The following is a 27,297-nucleotide window of genomic DNA, read 5'->3' on the forward strand; positions in this document are numbered from 1 at the left end:
AACATGCTTTTCTTTATTAGACTCTTATCTTGCATCAAGCCTTTTTATTTGAAAAACGATTTTGTGGCAGATGCTAAAGAATAATGGAGATCATTTAAGACTGCGTTTTTTATCAAAGCTTTTTTATAATAATAGTATGCTTTTGTATTAAAACTCCCATTTTGCACTATACTAGAACCTGCCAAAAGTGTATATTAACCAAAATATTTCTAGGGGAGGCCCCCATACGCCCCAGGAGAATGGGAAGCCCCTCCCGCATTATCTCCTTTGCTGCTGTTGGCATCTCAAATTTGTATTGCAACATGCCTTCCAAAATGGAAAAACATGAAAAGCAGGTGGAATTGTAGATATTAGATCATTCAATGTTTCTATATTAATAAGTAAGAGAAGTTCTAATTTAGAGTGGATAGCAAGGATAGAAACTGAATCGGATGATACCAAATAAAAAAAATTATCATACCATATTAAAAATGCTTACCTCTCTAACCTAGTGATTTTTTGTAGACCTATTAAAAAATTAATGCATTTGATGATGATTTTCTATATGTTTTTTCAACCAAGTAAGCATGTAAATTACAGCAAATAATGACTTGTAGTTAAAGACAGTATGCGGACTTTTTCTTTTTAAGCGCAGAAAGTTTCATCATTCTATATGTCCTGAAAAAAAATCAAATAATCAGTAGAATGCTGTTTAAAAAAAGCAAAATATAAGATAATATAAACTTAGTAACCATATTTTTTGCCTTTTGTCAACGAAATATGCTTTCTCTCTTACAGTATCTCTTATTTAACCATTTCTTAAAACGAAACGCGTTGCAAACTTGAGTTGTCTTGTTTCTTTAACCATATTTACCATTTCTGTGGAATACACGATATTTTTTCATATATGTACCTCTAATTGAATATCATGCTTATTTAGATAATGGCGTGGTTCATGGTGACAAAAATTTAAACTACCTTTCCTCGACGTATAAGGACATAAATTGTCATTTTGAATGATGCACTTAGGCTATAATTTCTGACATTTAATGGAAAAGAGAGCCACGTCTGATGATAATAAAATTCTAATGTATGACCTTAAGAATACAAAGAAAACGTGGCTTTAAATGGAATATTTTTGTTAAAGGCGTATGCTTGAATTTCACCATTTTTCCCAATAACAGATTTTGTTCATATTTCATAGATTTAGTTCATTCTATAAGGTACCGAAAAATAAAAAGAAATATGGGGGTCACCGACTTCGTTTTCATTTTATTTCAGATTATCATGCACTACCAGGGTACAAGTGTATTCTGAAATCTAGAGCTTGTCTGCTATAGCATATAATATCAAGGAATCAAATAAATGATTTATGAAGCATAACAGATTGTCAAATTTTATAAGACTTGATTACTTCCCTTTAAAACAAAAAAGAAATTTTAATGTTATTCAGGAAATAGTTCCATAACACTTATGTGTTGTTGCTGTTTTCTAGATCAAAAAGCATCATAATTATGAAATATTGTATATTTCCTTCAGCAGTTAATATTTCTAAATCTACATAAAAGAAATTTGATTAAACCTGCCAGAATAGCAGAATATCATGTTTACTTTAAAAATATAAAAAGAAAATGAGTGGTCACCGGATTAGATTTTTCACAATTTCATTTTGAAATATTGCCCGTTAATGATCCTGGTTTGTGATCTTCATGCCGAGAAATGAATACCGTTAAAATCCAAAATAGTCATGAAATACTGGTCAGACTCCAATAAATTAAAAATATATATTCATAAAGAAACGTCAAATGGGTTAAATGTAAAACATAACTGTAAATAAGTGACATAAATCTTTGGAAATATGATGTGAAAAAGTGCGAGGAGATATCTACCTCGACACCGGTTTCAGCCGATGACATTAAAATGACAGTTACAAAACACAAAATTTATGTTCAAAATTATCAGCGAGACAATTTTATGCTTTAATGTCAACATTAATTCATTATCAGACCTGTTATCTTTACAAATACATTCATATATTTGTACTTGTACCAGAAAAAATTCCCAACAAACTTCAACGGGGATTTTCTTACATAAATACGCAGAATAAGCTTGGACGTGACGGGACAGTGACAGTCAAAAGTAATCACGCTGTCCCAAAACTTACATCCTATTATTTGGACTCGTTTTGATCAAGCATCAAAAATAAACGCAGCGATTGTCCGAATATCCAAAACCATGCAACTTTACCGGAAACGGTGAGCCGTGCGATTTCTGCCTCGTGAAAATTTTATCTTGCGTACGTTTTCATTGGGATTTCCTTTCAGAAATACTCTGAATAAGCTTGGACGTAACGGGACAGTGATAGTCAAAAGTCAAAAGTCAAGCCGTCCCGAAACGTACATCCTATCATTTCGACTAGTTATGATCAAGCGTTAAAAGTAAACCCGCCGATTGTCCGATTATCCGAAACCGTGCAACTTTACCGGAAACGGTGTTGTAATCGGTGCGTCGTGCGCTTTCTGCCTCGTGAAAATTTTATCTAGCATACACCTTTATAGGCTGATCACTACCAAATAGAATGTAAGCCTCCGCTGGTCTATCACAAGTAGTCCAAATATAAATAGTACTATTCTTTTTTCCTTTCCTAGTGCATTTTCTCGAAAGCAACGTGCTTACTTTTACCCTACCGTGTTTCAGTATGTATCACTTTGCATTCTATTGGAATCGGCATGTTCCTATCGTATGCTAGGAAAAAAATGTCGGCATAAGAATTTAATGTCTCGAAAAGAGAAATTGAAAGAAGCGAAAAGTAGTAAATTCAGCGGGTTGTATTTAACGAACTGTAGTTTTCTTATATAAAAGTTAACACCCACTTTTCTTTTTGTTTTTCTGAAGTAGCGATCTAGTTCTTTCTGGGAATATAAGTCTCTGAAAATCTGATATGCTAGAAAATGTCGAAAAACCGTAATGAAGTAAGTGGATTTTATATGAAATAAAGAACACCTGGATTTAGTGGTGTTCAGCCTATAAGGGGCAATACATGGTATTTTCTGAAACTCCTCGAAAATGAATGGAATGCCATTCTCGCATTTAAGCACTACACTTGTCTAAATATTATTGAAATTAGCATGTTTCTGAATGAAAAAGACAAACATCGTAACGATTAAATGGATCTTAAATGAAAATTCCACGAATAAGGTAAAATAAATTGAAATATTGCTTGCACAGGGCTAAATTTCGCGTATTTTGGGGGATGGGGGTGACCTGTAATGAATTGTCATTTCTCTACATTTTCTCAATATTTTGCACCAAAATTCAGCAGAATCATTGTTAAATAGGTGTACCTTGAAAATGAATGCAAAATCATGGAATCAAACAAAAGTTTTTTCTTATAGGCTGATCACTACCAAATAGAATGTAAGCCTCCGCTGGTCAAGTAGTCCAAATATAAGTAGTACTAATCTTTTTTCCTTTCCTAGTGCATTTTCTCGAAAGCAACGTGCTTACTTTTACCCTACCGTGTTTCAGTATGTATCAATTTGCATTCTGTTTAAATCGGCATGTTCCTATCGCATGCTAGGTAAAAATCGCGGCGTAAGAATTTAATGTCTCGAAATGAGAATTTGAAAGAAGTGAAAAGTAGTACATTCAGCGGGTTGTATTTAACGAACTGTAGTTTTCTTATATAAAAGTTAACACCCCCTTTTCTTTTTGTTTCTCTAAAGTAGCGATCTAGTTCTTTATGGGAAAATAAGTCTCTGAAAATCTGATATGCTAGAAAATGTCGAAAAACCGTTATGAAGTAAGTGGATTTTATATGAAATAAAAAACAGCTGGATTTATTGATGTCCAGCCTTAAAATAAATGTCTTTTTGTACTCTACTCAAGTTCTTCCATGGTGGTGGCGTAGTTACCGTAACGCACGGGTTTCTATTTTGTAATGTTGTTGTGGTTACGCAGTTAAAATGGTCATAGAGCTACTGTACTTTACATTGGAAGTGTTGGTCATGGCTACAGGCTAAAAATACCAATATTTCAAATTACCTGTTACGGCAGGCACTAATTGACGCGTTGTCCTTTATTTGCTTCAAGGACCTAGATAGTGTTTTATCTTTGAGAACTGCAGTCATAACTTTTCTATATTTTAAATATTATTGCATTATCAATATGGCGATTTAATATGTTGCTACTATCAATTTTGTGTTGAATGACTACTTTTAATACACTTAACAATTAAGGAATCCAGTACTAAATTATATACAATATATATTTGTAGGTCAGATGGTCTTTTGGAGATCCATGCAAATGTATATATCAAAGTTTGCTGTCAGTGTTTCAAATGTGACCGTGCCGGAAAAGAAACTGTTTGAGTCAACTTTGTACCAGATTATTCGACCTTTATTAGAACCCCCTGATAGACGAAAACGACAGGTGACAGGGACTAGAATTAGACGGGAAGTTCGTGTCTTAACATTTACTGAAAGGAGAAGGTACTTCGCTGCCGTTAATGCCATGAAGTTTGATAGGGTATGTTTTCAACGTTTTATTTTTAGAGATTTTGCTTGACCAGTTCGACCACCCACCAACTCTATCCCTCGCCACCGTCCCAACACACACTTCTATGAAGATTTCGGTCCTTTGATTACTACTTTTTTTAATCGAAAGAAGTTTGGTATAGACCAAATCCAAAAATATCCAGGCTTATCCGCTAGGATACAAGTTCGTATTATGAATTATTATATGATAGAGAGAAATAATACGAACTAAATTACCGCAACAATACACCAGATAAATAACGACAAAGCGCCTAGCAGTATAAACAAGCGCGCACATGCCAACCAAACAGATAAATTTCGACGCTGTTTTTTATACACACCCGAATTGTACTACACAATGGTACTGGTTCAACATTTGCATTTACAATTAAAATCTCGGTTTTCATGTCTCACAAATCAGGAGTGATATTTTAGTACCTTTTTTCCGATTGGGACAAGAGAAGCTATAATTTCTCCCTCTGAAAGTTACCTGGATCTCGAGGATACACTGAATATATAGAGATAAATTACATTAAGGTATATAATTACTTTCATTAAAGTTTGAATTACGTGAGATCCGCTAGGATACAAAAAATGAATGAATGAGTTGGGTTTTACGGCGAACCGACACAAAAAGGTCATATATCGCCGAGAAAAAGTTAAATGGATTACGTTAATTGTAAAGCATATATAAAACTATTAAAGTAAAAATGTATATACATATATAGTGTAAAACATTTGCAAGCATAAAAAAGTGTAAAAGTTGTGAATAAAAATCAAATAAGGTTCAGATTTTATGATATAAGCCTATTTGTTTCAAAAATTGTAAAATTTTGTCGGCAGGAATTTGCTCAAACAACTCTTTTAACGATTCAACATTATAGTTGCGCTATGGATCGAAGTCTACACAGTCGATTAAAACATGTTTAACAGTAAGCGTTGTTTGACATGGTACACATTCAGGTTGATTTTCATTGTTCAAAAGATACGAATGAGTCAACCGAGTATGACCTATTCGACAACGGGAAAGAACAACTTCCTCCCTGCGAACAGATCTGTTTCCTTGGTGCCATTCACCTAAAGTAGGTTTAATTTCACGAAGTTTTTTGAACGAAGCATTGTTCCATGAAGACTGCCATTTAGTTGAAATGTATTTGTTGATATTTGGCCTAAAATCAGTATATGGTAATTTCAATTTAGATTGTTGTAATGAAAGTGATTTCTTTGCTGCAGTATCAGCATCCTCATTTCCATGAATACCAACATGGCTAGGAATCCAACAGAATATGATGGACTTCTTAAATGATAGTTCATGAACCCTGAGAAGAATATTTTGAATGAAAGGATTTTCCGTATTTCGGTTGTGAATTGATTGTAATAAAGTGTAACTTCCGAAAACCGGACCTTCTGAAAAACGGAAACCTTTGAAAACCGCACGAAACTCAAGGTCCCATTTTTTCTGTTCTTATTTCTATGTATTTTTAACTTCTGAAAACCGGAACTCCCGAATTCTGAAAAGCGGACGATTTTTGAAGCACCGTTTATAATTTAATACTAAAATTGACTTCCGAAAACCGAACAGCAAAATATTTGCTGGATTAAAAGTGTCACCTGATAATCCAGAAACGCTGTCAATATCTTCTTTTGTTTATCTATTAGCGGCGCGTGTTTATTTTGACACGCTATATAATCACTATCATCATTTGATGCAAAAGTAAGGAAGTAATTAGCGATTATTTTCATTTGTAATTAATTTATGAAATTAATGATGAATTAAATATCTTACGTGTTACAAACTTTCTTCATGTTTGAACGAAAGAAAGATATGTGTTTTAAATGATTTAGTTACATCGATTAAACAATGCATTATCAACATTAATTAAAATTTAATGTTGACAACTCAGGACTCCAAAAAATGGTAAATGTAAGTGGAAAATGTTTGCGTAAATGCTATTATTAAGGTTATGTTGTTTCTTTTTATATCTGTTATTTATGTTTTTATATTTGTTATTATGTATTTGTTATTCTTAATGTTTGTAATTCATCATTAATTAATTCATTTCTTTATGTGAAATTGTAAAATTATGAAGGATAATAATCTCCTTCATCCGATGTGTAAGAAAACATAACTGTTGTGCACCACGTCCACTTTGCCTACAAACTTTCAAACTTCTGAATTCCGGAAACTTCCAAAAACCGAACTTTTAGGCTGGTCCGGAGGTCGTTCGGTTTTCGGAAGTTACACTGTACTGAAAATGAATCGGAAAAGATGATAAACTTTTCTTCATTATATTCTGAAATAAAATTAAGGGCCAAATCAATAGGTTTTGCCTCAGCTGAAAAAATTGAAGCGTTATTTGGCAAACGTAATTTTGATTGATGTAGGTAGCTAAAGGCGGCACATCCAACCCTTGAATCATCTTTGGAACCATCTGTATAAATTGGAAAATGATCTTTGTAAGTCGATTTGATTTCGTTATATTTGGACTTGAATATTTCGGGGTTTGTTTCAGACTTTTTCAAGGCAGTTTTCATATCAAAAAGAACTGTTGGAGAATTAAGAGTCCATGGTGGTGTATTCAGAACTAAATTTTCTTTTATACTATCGAAGTCAAAATCAGTTTCCTTCATAGTATTGTTGATTAGAAATCCAAAAGGTTTAATTTGTTTTGGTTTTCTGTCATACGAATCTTGGTACTTGGGTTTAAATATGATTTTATGAGCAGGATTTGATTTATTGGCAGCTACCCTCAGAGCATATTGCAATGACAGTTTTTCACGTCTGTAAAGGGAGGGTTCGTTTGCTTCAACATACAAACTTTCAACTGGCGAAGTTCTAAATGCGCCAAGAGCAATACGAAGACCTTGGTTATGGATAGTATCCAACTTTTGTAAATACGATTTTCTAGCTGAACCATAAACTACACAACCGTAATCTAGCTTGGATCTAATCAAAGCTCTATAAAGTTTTAACAAAACCTTGCGATCTGCTCCCCAATCAATATTTGAAATTACCTTTAAAAGATTCAATGATTTCAAACATTTGGCTTTCAAGTGGTATGTGGTGGTATAAAAGAAAGCTTTTTATAAAAAATAACACCAAGAAATTTTGCTTCGTCAACAACAGCTATTTTTGTACCATTTAGAAAAAGCTCAGGGTCAAAATGTTGTTTCCGTAATTGACAAAAGTGGACACACTGAGTTTTTGATTGGGAAAATTTAAAACCATTTTCCATGGCCCAAGTTTGAACTTTATTCAAACACTGCTGTAATTGGCGTTCAATTGTACGCATATTTTTTTAATGATAACATATCAAAAAATCATCGACATATAATGAACAATCTGTCCCTGGTAACAAATATTTCACTATATTGTTAATTTTGATGCTAAAAAGTGTAATAGATAAAATAGAACCTTGTGGAAATGAGTCAGACAGGGTAGAACCAACACGTACTTTAAAATAGATACAAGTTCGTATTATATTGTTTACATAATAAAAAGATTTGATCAGAACTAAATCACCACCACAATATACCAAACCACAATTACGGCAAAGAGCCTAGCAGTACAAACCCCGTGCCATATGATTTAAAGATATGCAATGGTTATTTTTCACTAATATATTATAATATTAGTAAAAAAGAAGACAACTCTAAAGTTTGCAACACGTGTCGTATTAAAATATTTCTTCAGGCAGTCGTGCAATGTATGTTAACATTTGTATAATGTCATGACGTCATATAACATGACATAACGTCCAAGTAGAACATTACGTTTGGCGCGTTATTTGAATTGTATATATTGTCCAGCAAAACAGCATTAGAAGCAATAGTTTTAAGAACAATATTTAAGAAATTAAGTTTACATATTTTAAGTACTATTACTATTACAGAAACATAAATAATAAATATATATAATAATGTAATTAAATGTTTAATTGATAAGAATAGTTAAAAAGTGTGCATAAAAGTATGTCCACAACAACTAGATATTGTGTCCACAGGTAACGGATGCCTCCATATTCTGTGCCAGTCTCTTTAAAGCAAAAATTATCAAAATATTCATAGAAAAAAATCCTTCCTTTATGGTCATCTGCACCTCAGGCTTGATCATCTGTGAAAGTTGGAATCAAATCAGGCTCATAGTGTGGGAGGTGTTGGACATACAAGAGTTTTTCTATATTCAATATAGCAGAATTATTGAACGGGCCACAACTGCAGTAAAAATAGTCACAGAAAAGATTCCTTCCTTTATTATCCAGAATTAGGTATAAGCAGTTTCAGTAGTGTAAGCACACTAGATACTGCGTCTTCTACCCGATTTAAGTGAATTCCGATCTGTATGACATTTTAAACTGACATATACATCATCCCTGCCTAAAAGGCAGCAATAACAACATTCTTAGTTTTTACACCAGTTATTATGGATGCTCTTGTGAAGTTTGGGGGCTTCAGGTCCAAGCGTTCTCAAATTACTGTTTGGAACCGTTGTCAAATCAAGGCTGAGCTAGACCTTCAGCAAACTCTCCCCGCAAGTCAGTTAAGAATCACCTACTGAACACAAGAAATTATTTCATGATGTTTGAATGTATTAAACTTAAACGATCCGCAATGTTTGAGGACATTTTTTTCAGTTTTGTAGTTTTGTCACATTGGCCTTTGACCGTCTAAGCTAAATACAGTATACTTATTTATTCAACACAGGCAATCATTCCATAGTTTTCCGGTTGTAGGCCTGATTATTCTTAAGTTATTTTGAGGAACAGTTTTCACTCCAACAAGCACTTTGACCTTGACATCTGACCTACTGACACCAAAACAATAGGAAAAATATTCTGACCACATTCAACGAAGTTTGAAGCCTGCAGACGTACGAGTTCCTTACATGTATACAGAGCGAAATCTGTCTTAATACTAAAAATGGAATATTAAAATCATTATGTTCCAGAACTATGTTAGACTGGCTATAACAAAATATCTTACCATCGTTAAATAAAGTTATCAAGATTTATCAAAATTATGTTGGAGTTTGATGCACGAGTCGTCAAACAATAGCGAATGTATATACAGCAGCAGTTACTATTCAAAGGAAAGGTAGAGCTATTGCATTCGCCCAGTCGTCGGCGTCGGCGTCTGAGTTCACGTCCCACTTTGGGTAAGTCTTTGTATATAAACTGATATCTTAGTAACTACTTGTCCGAATGGATTGAATCTTATCAGTCACTGAGATAATCTGACAAATAACGCACAGGTGCCACAACTTCAGTTTGCATTTTTGGTTTTTTTACATTTTTGGTTATATTTAGCAAAGATTTACACACTTGTTTACCTGATGATCTGACTTGCAATGTGGAGGTTAATAACTCTATTTTTCAGTTTTATAATTATTTCCCCTTTTCGACATAGCAACTTCAAGTTACAATGTTATCCAGGTACGTACTAGTGGGACATGATTGAAACTTCACATTCATATCCACTATAATGATTTGACCTATACTGCACAGGTTCCATAAGTCATTTTTGGCAGTGTTTTATTAAAGTTGATTAATCAGATTGTGATCAAGTAATGAATTTGGTCGAAAGTTTAACAACTGATCATTTACACTAATTAGTGTTCACTGATTGTTAAATGCATGTTTAAATTTCAATGGAGATAATATGAGAATACGATTTTCCTGTCCAGGTTGCCGGTCCAAAATATATTAATTCTAGCGTATGTTTAAATCTGATTAACATATATTTCCTAAAAAAAAACATTTGAATATGAGTACTATTGTAATAAATTTGCCAAATATTTACATTGAGAAATATATATTCAGTCGAAATTCATTTGAAAAATATTCTTACCTCTATTACTTATCTTTGGTGTGCAACCAGGATAGATTAGAAATATATTAATTCCAAAGCAATACCCTTTTAAAACTTGCCATTTGGCTCAGATTGTTGAATTATCCCAATATCTAACAAATGCTACTGTATAATTAGAAATTTCATGAATCAATATTAAATCATACATTTATAGTATTGAAACTAAAACTGAAACTGAATAATTTGATTAAACGCCTATTTTTATACAATGATATATTCAATGGCGTTGTACATAATAATAATTTTAACAATATTAATAATGACAATAATAACAGCCATATTGTAACAAACAGTCATGACCGCACCCCTCCCCTGAAGGTCATTTTACCCTTATTGCAAATACCAGTAATTAAAGCATTACATTGTACGTCCAGATGAGCTGCATATAGAGGTTCAAACCTCCCGGTTAATGGCGCCATCATATACTATTTAAGATAGAAATACTACACACTACCCTACCTTACCAACAAGTGCGTTCAATTAAACAAACCTTGGAAATATAAATATTGGTATGTAAAACCTTTTACAAAAATGTAAGAACAATCACCTGCTGTTTTCGCATAATAAACAGTAATCAAAAAAATTAAAACAATGCCGCGAAATCTTTGAAATACAGTGTCTAAAGATTATTTTTTTAATGTGTCAAGTGATTTACTTTTGCGTAGTTCTAACGGCAGTTTGCTTCAAAGTTTTAGACCAATAGTACGAAAACTATCATTGAATGCTTTGCACTTGTTGTATGGAACAACATAACTGCATTCAGAATTTCAGATCTCAAACCTTGTCCGCTAGGAATATACTCGGTAAGCAATTTTGTTAAATACAGAGGTGCTCTGCCAGTATGACAGCTATACATGAAAGAAAGTATCTTGAACTCAATTCTTGCTTTCACCAGCAACCAGTGTAAGTGATACAATGCTTGTTTAGAACTGTCAAATTTCCTCCTGTTAAGGATAAGTTTTGCGCTCATGTTTTTAATACGTTGCATTTTGCGCACTTCACCTTATAGTGATCTTACTCTGTGAAATAAGTCATGAATCTCCAGCAGAATGATCCAAAACAAAAATGTTAAAAAATGTTGCTTAAATATACACACAGAAAGCAAAGAATGTGCTTTTCTACACCAGAGATGTATATATTTATTGAATTATCAAAGTCTCCTTTTAATTTATCATCTGATATACCATGGATCAGAACTTGGCATGAATGTAACCAGCAGACGTGGTAAATCAAACGATAAACCACAGAAATATCGTTCTAACATTTTATTAAAACGGATGCCATTCTTCAAACCATTGTTTAACGAAGTGTATACCACGTTTGATTAATTGCTACAGGAGGAAAATATGTTTTAATTTAAGATTAATATATCGATTAAACTACGATATAGTGTTTCTACACTATGGATGAATATACGAATGTTTCATACACTAAAACACAATGTATAAATTAAACAGTAACTTACGTGTTTTTCTACAACAGAGATTAAATCCAAGTGTGTATGACTTTCTGGCGAGGCTACATACAGGGTCACATGTCGGCATGGCTCATATGGGTCCGGCGTTTCCATCTTGGCATCGACTGTACCTCTACATGTAAGGAACAGACATTTGTCTATAGTTATTTCGGCACCAACTGCTCCCGGCCTCATCGGAAAATTACATTCATAGAATAACATCGAAAATAACGGGGACATATACTTTGACTATGAAATGAACACATTTTGAAAATGCAGACCCCTGTATTGTTTTTCAGGACACTTACTCCTTTGTTTTGTCCGTTTTCTTCTATAATCTATTCAAATAACACACGAAGAGCTGGTTGCTTTACCAAGATGCCAGCCAGTGTCTTGAATGATGCATGCAGAAAGGATCTTCTGAGATTGCCTTTACAATAAAAGCCGTACACGGACCGTGTCAGTATGAAATGTAACTTTGCAAAAATATTTTTGGATTATTTTTTTTTATTTTTCCTTTTTTGAAATGTTTTAGTATCTTATTATTTTTCGATGGACAGACTTCTGGATAAGGTAAGAACTATCTTACAATAATATAATACAAATACTTATATAAAATCCCAAGTAAGGCAGCGATTGGCCTGATATAACTAGACGTGGTACTGGAACGCAGTGGTGCCGAAATGACTTAGACTGTTTTAACTTTTGTTAAATCATATTCTGTCTCAGAATTATGTTTATCGAACAGTCAAACCCTTGCATTATTTAGAGTCCGTTGTACCACGATTCAGAATTCAGAACTACGGCATCGTTAGCCAGAGTGCATAATAGATATCCAAACATCTGAATGATAAATCATACAATAAACATAAGCTGTATAATTTCATTGAAATACCAGTAAAATGAATTTCTTTTATCCGAATGTAATTATCCAGACTTCATACTGCAATTTGATGTCATAATTGACGTCACAGTATTTTCTCACTGGACGGTGCTCTAATATTTATTTTTGTTGATTCACATTTTCAGTTTAATTAAACGACAAATCATATTAAAACGTTTTATCTTTATATTGTCTTTGGTTTTATCATAATCATTATTTTTGAAATAGTATCATGGACTTTTATCACTATAATCTTACTGGCAATTAACTACAGATAACGGCGGAAGAAAATAAATTATAGTGAGTAGGTTACAGGAAAAAGATGTTTCCTTTTGTGCAGAAAGCACCAAACTTTTATGTAACTATTTTGAAGTATGCTGAATCAAAAAAAAGGAGGAGACATGCTATTCGCTAACTTTAATTAGCTTAAAATGAGGCCCCAAAAAGGGACCTATATTTTATTTATTTTAATCATATATATTTTTTAAGTAATGTCCAAAAGGTTAATTTATAACCAAGATAAGTAACTATTATTGACATAATATTAATTTAGTTACATTTTATACACATTTAATATATAGGACACTGACAAATGACACAGATGAGGCCCTAAAAGGGGGGGGGGAAATTGTTTAAAAACTTCATTTACAGGATGACTTTATTTTTAAGTGTGAATATTACATCACTCAGGTAAACAAAACTAATTTTAGTATTTAATTATATCAAAATATTATTTAAACATTCTTTACATTTTGAGGTTCATTAAAGGTATTTTATAAAACAAGTTCACATATAGATACATACTGTAATTCATATAATCAACTTTACAGTACTTATACTTTTAATCGAAATTGCCTTTTTACAATTTGGTACTCATATAGGTATTAAACATTATGACGTCACGACCTAATGCACGAGATTGCACGGGTAAATGGCTAAAATTTGATTACAGATAATAAAATACATGCTTTCTCTTGTGAACACCAAGTATTTCATTTATGAAAAAGGGAATCTTGTGTTCATTGCACTTCAGCTGTTCAATTAATGAAAGATTTATATTTTTAGAGCGCATAGAAAAAAAAATATATGTCTATTTCTTCCCTTGCGAGCATGTGTTAATGTAACACTTTGACGTTTTCTTATTACAGATTCGAATCCATTTTGCGGCTATGGTATGATTCTACTGTCACAGTTCCTTTCTGGGCATCAGTCTTTGACAATGAAATGCTTGACCCCACTCGGTCAGTTCTTTTCAGTAATGAGTTCTTCGGCAACGGGTATGGTATTGTGCAAACAGGGCCTTTCGGAAACTGGACCGGTCCACCAATCAGAAGAAATATTGGAGGCACTCGACTTATGTCAAACACTGTAGTAGAGAGAATATTAAGTCGAAGAAGGAATTCCGAAATACTTGCACCAACTGCCCTTCCTGCTTTCGACTTAGAAGCTGAACACGGTTTTCCCCATGTCTACGTTGGGGGAAACATGAATAATCTTAATAATGCTCCATTTGATCCCCTGTTCTTTAGCCATCATGCATACATAGACTACATATGGGAACTGTTTAGAAAACAACAACGCGAACAAATTCCTCCAATAAACCCAGAAACTGACTATCCTTTCGATGTAAATGATCCCCGTTTCCGTCCATCTCACAATCCAAATGCTAATGCAGGATTTGTATCAGTCGACACCGTCGCAGTTCTTGGCATACAGTTAGCTGCTCTCACACAACGGGTAGGGTATAGCAACGCGTTTTTCAATCTGGTGCAGTATATAGACGCACCTGTATGTCCAAACTGTGACAACTCTCCTTTTCTGTACTGCGAACCTAGCATAGCTCGATGTGTTTCAAGAGATGTCGACGCAATAATAGGATTATCTGGCAATAACACCGCTCAAACGACAACGCAGTTGCCTACAGCAATCCCTCAAACTACTGAAGTTAACACACAGGCGACACAACAGACGGCAACAGGGAGTGCAGCGACTACTAACCCTAGCGTCACATCAACCCTGTACCCACAAACTAACACCGGGGGTAATTTTACCGAAGGAATGACGGCGACAGAGAGTGCAGCGACTACTAACCCTAGCGTCACATCAACCCCGTACCCACAAACTAACACCGGGGGTAATTTTACCGAAGGAATGACGGCGACAGAGAGTGCAGTGACTACTAACCCTAGCGTCACATCAAACCCGTACACAAAACTAAACAGTTGGAGAAGTTATACCCAGGTAACGATTGATACAGCGACTACAACCCCTGGCGTCACATCAATCCCGTACCCACAAACGAACATAGGGGGTAGTTGCAAGAGACAGCCATTTATACATGACGTTGATACTAAACAGATGGGACGTTCGAATGACTGGGCCTATATTCCGGTGAATGTTGTCTCAAAGAGACCACCTTCTATGACAGGCTATATGGAGTATTCGCTGTACAAGACACAAACCAAATGGACAAATCAAACCACTCTCGGGTATAAATATGAATTTATACAAGCAGGCCAGCAGTACCAGTACGAAGGATGTAGCAAGAGGCAAGATGTTGTGGGTAAAATTGACGTCATTTCCTGGGGTCTTAATTATGACGGATATGCGCAAGAATATGTAATTGTCGACAACAGATATGGTGTGTCGCAGGCTAATGGGTATTTGCCCGTTAAAAGGCCGTCTGCTAACAATCCTTCAGAATTTATAACCGTCGCGTACGATTCTTGTGGAAGGGTATGCAAACCCTATAGCAATGATAAGAATAACGGTAATATCAATGGTCATTTTGGCGGTGGTTTCAGAGTATCTATTGACAGTCCTAAGCAGTACTCAAATTCCTATGAAGAGGCGATGCTAGGAATGTGGGAGGTTACCTCACCCTCTTTCAGCCCAGTCATAGATTACGGATATATACCAATAACATTCTACTGCGGATACACTGAGGAATGGATATGGGACAAACCGCCATCGCAAACACAGCCACCGCAAACGAAAACACAACCACCGCAAACGAAAACACAACCACCGCAAACACAACCACCACCAACACCACCAGCTTTCTACTACCAGACTCCTACAAATGATAGACCCGTGGTTGTAGTTCCGAAACAGCAAGCGTCTAATGGAGGCTCTACGAGACAATGTAAGTACATTGTAAGAATATGAATAAAGTCGAGGCTTTTACTTGAAAGAAGTTGTATGTCCATTTTACGCAGCCTTTAACGTAAAAAGTGTAAAGATTTTGACGAACCGCCCGATCTGACCACATCTGTAGATAGATATTTCAGATATCATCAAGCGCTCTTTGCATACATATAAATCGAGTTGCTGCAAAGAACCAAATGTCCTTTAATGCTGGGATAAAGTGCAGTTCTTTATCTTTGACTGCTGATTAATAGTTTGCCAAACATTTCAGTGTGACCGTTGGTGGATGGGTTTGGGACGAACCTTTAAGCAGTTTTGTTGGCCTCCACTACGTTATTTTGGTGGAGTGCTCCAATTATACTATAACATATCTGATGGAAACTCTTTTAAATTAGGTAGTTTTGTACCATAGACGCTTTTTCTATAGTTTTGCTATAATTCTAAATACGTAAGTACAGTGCATATTGATTTATTATACTAATGAAAGTTTTATACGCGTTAGTATGGGTAACCGTTAATGTAGCTGAAAATACAGAATAGACAGACGTATTTTGCATGAAAACATCTATCTGTCACGTGAAGTTGTGAAGCAAAAACATTAATTCAGGCGGGGTTGGGGTTTAATTGTCTGTTTGTGATATTGCATATAGTATTATCAGAGTTCACGTGGTAGTTAAAAGAAGGTCACAAGGTTTAGGTGGGTCTGTCGCAAAAGTAAGATGCACCACAGAATAACTATATTCTATTGTATGATGGTACTTATACAGGATTTGTATGGGGAAAAAAGAGAAATACAAGTATCTACTAACCAATTGACAGTTAGCCTATCTTGAAAATATACTGACATTATTGAAGTGTGCAGACAAAGTTGTGTGAATACATTAATTTAGGGAGGGCCTAAATTTTCCACTTGTCATCGTGTAATATAGCTCTTTTATACCAGTATTGACAGAATGATTTTCACGGAGTTCATGTTTGAGAAATAAGTAGGTCACTAGGTTGTGGCAGGTCTTCAACACGGTAATTATATAGTTTTAAGCCCTGCTCTGCGTCTATTCAAATTCTTTTGTGTGTATGCAACCCATGATTACAATAGGTAACAGTTAACGACCATGTGCCACACTTAAGCATGCAAAAACACAGGTATTTCATATAGAATTTTATATAAAATAGACTATTTTGACAGGTGTCATTGTTCACAGTCACGATTTTCATGCCTTTTCAGTGACAATTCAAGGTTAAAAGATAGGACGGGAGCAGGGCTTTAAACATGTGTATCTTTATATAGATCTTGGAAGATAACAGGATACTTGTGTTCGTAACAAGATACAAAAAAAAAAACAAATAACAAAAAAGTAGGGCGACATAAATTAAGTGACAACATTACCTTTAAATTTAAAATGCTTTCTAGATGTGCTATTAATCTGAAAGTCAAATTACGGAATACATATGAGCCGCGCCATGAGAAAACCAACATAGTGGCTTTGCGACCAGCATCCGCGCAGTCTGGTCAGGATCCATGCTGTTCGCTTTCAAAGCATATTGCAATTAGAGAAACCGTTGGCGAACAGCATGGATCCTGACCAGACTGGGCGGATGCGCAGGCTGGTCTGGATCCATGCTTGTCGCAATGCCACTATGTTGGTTTTCTCATGGCACGGCTCATATATCAACACATTGAATAATTCGGTTGTATACGCAATATGTTTGACAACGAAAATACCAATAATCGAATAAGAATATGGATTTTATTAAGCATAAAACATTAAGCACAATCAAGATTTGAAAGATGATTTAAGGTATTACCCATGTAATAGTGTTCCTCCTTTTGAAGAGTATTCAATTCCTGCAATAACCCTACTTTGACTTAAATTGTTCAGAGGGCATAGATCCAAACCTCAATGGGACCAAGTTTTTTTCCTTATACTCCTTTTTTTCTAGTAAGATTTTACTTGTGTTCAAAACTTATTATTGATTTATTGTACTTAATTACCTATGAAACAGAAGGGGTGGAGTTAGACATCTTTAAAATACTGAATTACATGAGGTAAAAGTTCTCTATTTTTGCCTTTACTCTTTTGATTGCACATTGTGAAAGAAATGTAGATAGGTTTTACTTCTGCTTAAGGTTATTTTTGGATGAAGTGAGCAAAATTTAAAACAGTCCCACAGGACTCGACCTTATTTTTCAATGTTGGAGTCAGAATTCTGTTTCATAAAATCCTTACCATAGAAAAACAAATGATATTCACAGTTTTATTTTGTGTTTTATAATTGTTTACCAATAGTTTGACGTTTTTATCAAAATATTTATAGTATAATGACATATCTGCAAACGTTTTTGACAGTGGTCATCATTTTGACGTTTTTCTCTACTTGAGCTTGAGGGAATATCATGAATTATACATAAATTATATAAAAAAAAAAAACGGCACGATAAAAGTTGTTTAAATTTTGCATACAAGTCTCTTACCTGATACAGTATATTACTGTACCATTGTTTTGAACATATGAAATATTCACAATAAGGTGTGTCATATCTTCAGATATATTGTTTCCATTGTTCAAATGACATATCAATTGTTCTTACATTAAATGTATAAATTAATTACATGAAATTTGCGAGACAAACAGTAGAAGTTTTATTACGAAAACTAATAAATATGTCTACTTTAGACACGTGAATTAAAACATGAAAGCTTGCACTATTCTCTTGTATTCATTAATTTAAATTACGCTTAACAATTGTTCTAAAGCAACTCTGCATACATTGCCCAGTGACAATACAATTTTGAATCTAGTGTCAGTTTTGAAAATGACAGGCCAAGTCTCGTTGATTTAAATTTATAGCCTATATCTGTTTCAAAATAGTTTGCATAAATTTACAGTCCATTATTTTTTCTTTGTTGTGCTTACGTTGTCCTCAACAAAATTTATATAAAAAGTACACAATAGTTTTTACAAATATATATTTTCTTACTAAAATACATATACGATGAATAAAATATTGTAAATTCATCATTTGAACATGTATTATATTTGAGAAACAACCTCCCTCAACATTCACTCACTCTCAGGAGTTGAAACGACTGTTATTCACATTTTTTTGAATACATACAAAATGACTTGACCATTCGGCAATTAATTTTGATTCAGGAATATAGCACTAACTAGGGTGTAGTTTTGTTGACAACACACTTGTCTTTCAAATGAAGCTATCAGATGTAAGAGAAATTATCGCATTTAATGCTTTTCATTAAGTATTTGATACCACCCCCAACCTCAGAAATGGACAAAGTGTTTCTCGTATTCCCGTGGATTTAGATTTGTCTCTTCCTCATTAACAACTTGTATTATTTAAAAAAGTTAAATCATCATGTTGCTACAAGAAATATATTCTATAGAAAATAGATCGGGAAATATCACAATCAACAGAATAAGGCAGGCTTTTCTGGAAAATTCAGTAAAATGGCAACATTTTCATTCATTTGTATTCAAATCACTCGAAATTTTCAGTGTTAGTTTTGTCCCAAGGCATAAAAAACACGAGAATATGAGAAATCCTGAGAATACGAGAAATGGGTATACAGTTTGACAATTTGTACGTTATTACACTTTGTTCACCACAATGACATTGTTCTTGGTGCTGACCACTTTTTGCTTAAACCATTGCAAGTCATAAAGTAGATTTTTGTAAACGTGTTTGTTTTATTACAATAAGTGACTTTTCATACTGACATTGTTTTTTATAATCCTCTTCAATGTGCACGTTTAAATACTGGATCAACCACACTAATGGGTAAGTCACCAATATCAGGTTGAACGAATATTTTTTGTAACAACTGAGGTATAGCTATATAACGGTAAGTGAGATAATACATACTGGTTCTTTTATAAAGGTCGCCGACGTAAAACACATCGAGTTTGTTAACGGCCGGCGAGATAACACATACATGTACTGACTTTTATAACGGTCGGCGAGGTAATGCATATTGATTTTCATAACAGTCGGCGAATTAATACATACTCGTTTTTATAACAAGGTCAGCGAGATAATACATATTGATATTCGTAACAGTCGGCGAAATAATACATATTAATTTTATAACACGGTCGGCGAGATTATACATATTGATCTGTCATAACGGCCAGCGAGAAAATACATACTGATTTTTATAATGGTCGGCCGAGATAATACATATTGATTTTTATAACACGGTCGGCGAGATTATACATATTGATCTGTCATAACGGCCAGCGAGATAATACATATTGATTTTTATAAAGCTCTGTTAGATAATAGACGTTTATTTTTAATAACGCTCTTTTTTCAGCATGTGTTGTGGCAACGGACTGCACTATAGATGTACCCTGTAGGAATTGTGCGGACTTTGACTATGAATATTGCAGAGGCCAGAAGAAGATAGCAGTATGCATCTACGGACAATTTTCCGTGACGGCTACAACTAACGCGCATTTAAAACACTTCTATAGCACTTATTGAAGCATGTTTTAAAGAAATGGTTACAGGTTCTTGTAACAATATTAAATTTCAAGTACATTTTTGAAAGTTGTTTAATAATTCAAACATTACATAAATATAGACCAGTTTTAAAATTTCACTACATGAGTAAACTTCTTATAATTTGTAACTCGCCTATATGTCGGCTAAATTGTGATACGCTTGAAAGGCATAAACTCTCTTTTCAAACTTAACACATTTTGATAGTAAAATGTGGTATATCATTTCAGAATAACCAATATTCGACATGATTTATTAATCCTTATCAGAGACTTGAAAAATTTTTTTTGCTGGGTTTAACGTCTCACCGACACACTGATCATTTGGCGATTTTCCAATGGTGGAGGAAGACCCCAGTTGCCCCTCCTTGTGTTATTTCTTCACGGGTGGGCACCTGGGTAAAACCACCGACCTTCCATAAGCCAGCTGGATGGCTTCCTCACGTGAAGAATTCAACGCCACGAGTTAGGCTTGAACCCACATCGATGAGGGACAAATGATTTTAAGTCAGCGCCCTTAACCACTCGGCCAATGATGCACCTTTAAAAAATTGTATAGCTGGGCTTTGCTTGTTACTAGTGCAGTCTTGAAGCAAACTTAGTGCATTGGTCAATAAATAATCAATGCAGTAGATGAAAGATGGTTTAGGTATGATAGTCTAAAATAAATAATCATCATTTTCCAATAATATTCCAATATGAACTAGAAAATCATTTTTGAAAGGAAATAAAACTTTGCTTAAGGTATAGAATAACACTTTTGGTTCATCTTTTTTATCATATTAAGGCTTAACTGATCTCAAAACAGTTAACACACAACAGTCATTGAAATAATTGTATTCACTTATATGTGAACTGACAGACGGTTTTACCCCGTTAACACTATAAAGTTAACAAAACTGAAACAAATCATTCTTCAAACTACCTTGACACTGTTATCTCAAGCAGCGAATACTAGCAGTTGTGTGAATAAGTTTGAGTAAGAAAATTCTGGGTTCCGGGTATCCCTAGCTGTAAATCTTGTTGAACAAGCCATTCGAGCCCACCCGCTTAGCTGAATAGGGAGAGTGCAGATCTACGGATCGCGAGTACTATCCCTTGGCGGGGTTATGTTCTCCGCAACGATTTGATAATAGACATTTTGTCTAAAATCATTCTTCCACCACTTTTGATTAATGTAGGGAAGTTGGCAATTACTAATTACTTGCGGAGAACAGTACTGGTACATAATAAAGGAACACTGGTAAGGCTAGCTGCCCGCCGTTACATAAACTGAAATACTGTTGAAAAACGATGTTAAACCAAAACAAACAAACAAAACATAGACCTTTGATCAAATTTTGTATTATCTGTTTAGAGATTTCGAAGACCTTTGTTTGGAAAAATATAGACTTATCTTTTGTCTATATATATGAAATAGATCTTCTTAAAATATAGCGAATAAAATTTCATAAAGGTTTTATACGGCAACTTAACGCAAATGAAAGATTCATCCTATTTAAGTGTTCCATTGATGAGAAGCGATACACCTTCCATTTTCATACCAGTCAAACTTTGAAGTAACGTCACTTATTTTCCAGTGTTACTGTGCCGACTACCTTTTTTAAAGATTTTTTCTACTATCTAACAAAGATTATCTAACAGCAGTAGTCAAAAGTGAAAAGAGTTATATTATGCGCTTTTATGTTTCTGATATAAGGAATGCGCCTTTTATGCTTTTGATATAAGGAATATGGATCGATAGATCATGTCAAATTTCGGTCATTTTGTAATAATCAAAAACATTTAATACATGCAAAGTATCGTTTCTTTTGCAAATGTAATAAAAAATATTTTTCAATGCAATCATAATTTAACTGACTTAGAGAGATGAATAAATATCAGCCATTTACGTAGTCAAATTTTGAAGCGGACCTGTATACTGATATATGTTTTGCCTCTCATAAGATTCCTTCATTTTCAATGGATAAACGGTGGTCACGTGGTGACCCCCTATATTTCTGTGGAAGGTCAGTGAAATTTTATGTCGTTCTAGGCTAAAAATATAAAACAACTAGATGCTTTTGTAGAAAAGCGCATGTCTCCCTAATGCATAGTCATATAGGCAAGAAGTCAATAGGGGACAGCAGCAAAAGTCAAAGAGACACTGATGGTTTGCTGCAATAGGGATCATCTACTTGGTATGTCAAATCATCCCACTAAGTTTCAACATTCTGGGCCTAGTGGTTCTCAAGTTATGTATTGGAAATGGTTTTCCATTTTCAATTCCCTGTGACTTTGACCTTTGATCGAGTGGACCCAAAATCAGTATGGATCATCTACTCTGCATATCAAATCATCCTATTATGTTCCATATTCTGTGTCAAGTGGTTGACCCCAGATGACCCATATTCGTTCTTCACCTAGATTACATCAAGGCAATCATTCTGACCAAATTTCATGAAGACCAATTAAAAATACAGCCTCTATTGCATACACAAGTTTTTCCTTTGATCTGATCTAGTGACCTAGGTTTTGACCCCAAGATGACCCACTTTCAAACATGGCCTAGATTTCATCAAGGTCATTATTCTGACAATATTTCATGAAGATAAATCTAAAAATACAGCCTCTATTGCATACACGTTTTTCTTTGATTTGACCTAGTGAACTAGTTTTTGAAACGAGATAGCTTATATTCAAGCTTGACCTAGATTTTATCAAGGCAATCATTCCGACATAATTTTATGAAGATCAGTTGAAAATTACAGCCTCTATCGCATACACAATGTTTTTCTTTGATTTGACCTAATGATCTAGTTTTTGACCCCGGACGACCCACATTCATTCATGGCCTAGATTTCATCAAGGCAATCATTTTGACCAAATTTCATAAAAATCAACTGAAAAATACAGCCTCTATCGTATACACAAGCTAAATGTTGACAGACGACAGACAGACAGACGACGGACGCCGGACAATTGAGCAATCACTAAAACTCACCTGAGCATTGCTCAAGTGAGCTAACAATACCGTGAATACGGATCATCTGCTCTGTACGTCTTATCATCCTATGAAAATTGAAGGTTCTAGATCAAACAGTTCTCAAGTAATTCACTGGAAATCGATTTCCATATTCTGTCCACTGCGACCTTGGCCTTTAATAGAGTGACCCCAAAATCTACAGGGATCATCTGCTCTGCATGTCCAATCATTCTATGACGTTTTAACATTCTGGGTTAAGAGGTTCTCAAGTTACTGAGCGGAAAAGGTTTTTTAGGTTCAGGCCCCTGTCACTTCGACTTTTAAAAGAGTGACCCCACAATCAGTAGGGGTCATATACTCTGCATGTCCAATCATCCTATAAAGTTTCAACATTCTGGATCAAGTGGTTCTCAAGTTATTGACCGGAAATGGTTTTCCATGTTCATGCCCCTGTGACCTTGTGACCTTGACATATAATAGAATGACCCCAAAATCGATAGGGGTCATCTCTTTCGCATGTCCAATCATCCTACATGTCAAATGGTTTATCGCGGCCAGGAATTTGTACAAACCGGACAGAAGTTGCGAAATTGTCATTTGTGCAGGAATGAAGCGTTTACCATAATGTCCAGTACTGGACAGGTATAGTGACCATGCACGGACACAGCCAATTTTATCAGAGGGGGTCCGATCCCCTGCCCCCACCCCCCCTGGAAATTTTGCAATTTGGCACTTCAATTTTTGCATTCTGGGACAGTTTTATGGACTAACCTGTTAAATTTGCGAAACAAGCTTTCTTGAAGGTAAAATTCTTAGTTTCTTTTAGATAAATAATATGAATTATGTCGGGGTCGTATGTAGCAGCAGCCGCATATACTTTACATGCAGTCCTAATGTTGCCTTTTTCGAAAAACATTTTCTTTCCTTCTTGTCTTCTTTCCTTTTTTAAAGTTTTTCCAGAGGGGGTCCGGACCCCCGGTCCCTACCCCCCATCTGGATCCGCGCATGGTGACATATCATGCTTTCTGTTTATGCAGGTAAACTTGTGTTTGGTTAAATTTCAACAGAGCACAATTGTCTGAACAGTGTACAAACTCATTACTGTTTTTTCAGGCAAGGGTGGAAAAAAAGTGGTAGACAATGAAAGCAGTAACATTTTTATTAAAAAAAAAATAAAAAAATGAGACAAACATTTCCAACATCTTTGGACGGTTCAAAATTCCCATGTTAAACATACGATAAAGCCCGAAACGCGTGAAAATGTTCCGAATGTAAGTCGGGTGAAGTAAGCGCTCTATGTAGATTATGCGTCTAGATTGATTAAACTGGGCGAGTCTACTTACTTATTACTTGAGGATGAAAAATAACGTGTTTTTTAAATGTTGCTCTTAAACAAGGGTGGCGGTTGAACTACTAAAAGTACAACAACAGTTGATTCACAACAAATCGTACGGTATGTTTTATAATCAGTAGAAGCTAGTCGTATTTACGCTTATGAGACCTGTTTCACCCATAAGTAAAGAATTGACAGGTCCATCATGAAATATTTTCCCCATCGTGCAAATGCTTTTCCTATTCAATATGATCGCGGCCTCAATTAAGTTTCAACATTCTGGGTCAAGTGGTTCTCAAGTTTTTGATCGGAAATGGTTTTCCATGTTCAGGCCCCTGTGACCTTGATCACTATCAGAGTGACCCCAGAACAAAGCGTGTCATCTACTCTGCATGATCAATCATCCTGTGAAGTTTAAACATTCTGGATCAAGTCGTTCTCAAGTTATTGACCGAAAATGGTTTTGCATGTTCACGCCCCTGGGTTTGTTAGCGATCCTCCACGGAAATACGTAGGTCAGTATGATAGAGGTCTCGGCTTACTCATCCCCCTCCCATTAATCATACATACCGACAGCACACATTTCCGTGCCGGGACTATAACAAACTCAATAATTAATAACGTTACAATTTGTATGTCTTATGAAGTCTGCATACACACAGGGCGTAACAGACAGTAAGCGGTATTATATGCATACATTTAATAGATCAAAAGGATTTAAAGTTACCAAGACAACACATTTTTCATAAGTTTCGACATTTTTTCCTTAAGTATGATTATCTATAGTTGTATGTACATAGTTATGCTACAGTTTATAAAAGATAAAAAGTGTCGCTTAATTATGCCCCGAATGACTTCCCATTTTACTAATTACAATATTTTCTTTTGGAAATATCAAAGACGCAAAAAATAGTTATGTTCCCATGATCAGGTAAGTGAACGCAGAAATCACTGACACCGCGCGCCTTTGTAAAACCATTGTTTTTCATAGGTATTCATTACTTTACAAAACTGAAATGTCATGTTAGATATGTGTAAAAATGTGTAACGGCTGAATGGGCATAATAAAGGATAATGCGTGGTATAAAACCTCTGTATTCCGCCAGCACGCATATTGCTGATGGGGTCTTATTATTGGCTTGTTATGCCAAGAGCTGACTATCTTAGTGACCGGTATAATCTGGCGAAGTTTTGTTTGCCGTGTTCTCGTAATTCCGTGGCTCTTAACTGGCAAAATTGCGCATGCGCGTTTGATGTAAGGTATTCACATGTTGTTGTTTTTTAACCAAAAGTAGCTGCAACCTTTCAATATAAATATGCTAAGTCAAACAATAAACAAGATATAACAGAAAATGAAAATTCTCACCTCATGTATACTGAACTACATTGGTCTGGATCAGCTGGCAGCTTCTCGTTGAATCCGTGGCTCTGATTGGCTGATTGATGGTCTCTATGGTGAGGGGAACCTTGACAAATTACACTGCTTAGCATTTAGTTAGGGGACTGCTATATGTGCTGCTACAATCTTGTCACAATCGGTTCGCATGTTTGTATTTCAATAAAAGTTTTTGTATGCCACCCTCTTTTTCTTTACCACTGAAGTTATTTTTTCACATTTCTATATAAAAAAAAAACAAAGTAAGTTTTGAAAGTTATGAATCATTTAAACGTCTAACTGTAACATTTTAGAACATATTTACAGAGTATCTTTTTCACAAGTTCGGTTACCTACTGCAGACTGTGGGTGCATAGAAAAGAACTATGCCTCCTGACAACGTGCACTGAAGTACACAACGTGCACTGAAGTACACAGGGCTAAATTGACCCAGTGACCGCACTAGTCGCACATAGCCCAATTTTCAATCTTCAAGAAAGGCAAGTCTTTCAAGTTGGGTGGTGACGTTCGTTTACACACACAGTACCAGTCCTGTTCCATTATGTCCTCGTCACAGTCGGATTCATCAGAATTATCACCATCTTCATCTGATAAAGCCTTTCTGTTTAGGTTCAAACCACTTGCTGATGGTTTTGGGGATTGCAGACCTTGTGCTGACTTTTGGACTGAGTTTTGTAGGTTTTCTATTTTTGCTTGATTTTGAATTAGTTTCATCTGTAATTCTCTTTCCAGAGTGCTCAGACTGTGTATTTTCTTTCTCATATTCTGTAATTTCAGCTATGTAGCTGTCTTCTGTTATTGCTCTACCACCAAACTTTGATTTTGGAGTTTTAGATACTTTTTTGGTCAAGGCACAGTCACATTTTACATTGTGCATCATCGACTACTTGTTTTTCCACTTTCAGTTTGAGGAACTCTTCAACTGACTCTTTCCCGTACTTGATTGCTTTGGCCTTTGCTAGGGGCCTTTCTTCCCTGAAGCCTTCACAGGGCAGGAGCTTTTCTAATGGAACTTCTGTTGGTCCAAAAGGGAAGGTTCCAGTTTTTTGTGTTCTCATATAAATTGCACATTCAATATAGTACTGAGACTTGAACGAGCCAAAAATGGGAATGTCCAGTGGCTTGATGAGATGCGAAGTATGTGCGGGCAAAACAAATAATACAATGTTATGTACCTTTGCCATGTAATCAATGTTTGGTTAATATGGGAACCG

At 35.0% G+C, this 27,297-nt stretch overlaps 1 protein-coding gene across 1 annotated transcript in view; it reads left to right on the forward strand.

Moving 5' to 3' along the window:
- The window catches only part of LOC123533840 (uncharacterized), a 36,297-nt gene extending 15,868 nt beyond the window's left edge, over nucleotides 1-20,429 (forward strand). The window contains exons 3-6 of the mRNA XM_045315755.2: nucleotides 4,256-4,506; nucleotides 11,865-11,977; nucleotides 13,870-15,866; nucleotides 20,203-20,429. Of these exons, the coding sequence (XP_045171690.2) occupies nucleotides 4,256-4,506; nucleotides 11,865-11,977; nucleotides 13,870-15,866; nucleotides 20,203-20,372 (2,531 nt within the window). The 3' untranslated portion in view covers nucleotides 20,373-20,429. The remainder of the gene's footprint in view (nucleotides 1-4,255; nucleotides 4,507-11,864; nucleotides 11,978-13,869; nucleotides 15,867-20,202) is intronic.
- The last annotated feature ends 6,868 nt before the right edge of the window (nucleotides 20,430-27,297 follow it).

The sequence above is a fragment of the Mercenaria mercenaria genome, chromosome 12, assembly GCF_021730395.1.
Source record: "Mercenaria mercenaria strain notata chromosome 12, MADL_Memer_1, whole genome shotgun sequence".
NCBI classification, from domain to species: Eukaryota; Metazoa; Mollusca; class Bivalvia; order Venerida; family Veneridae; genus Mercenaria; species Mercenaria mercenaria.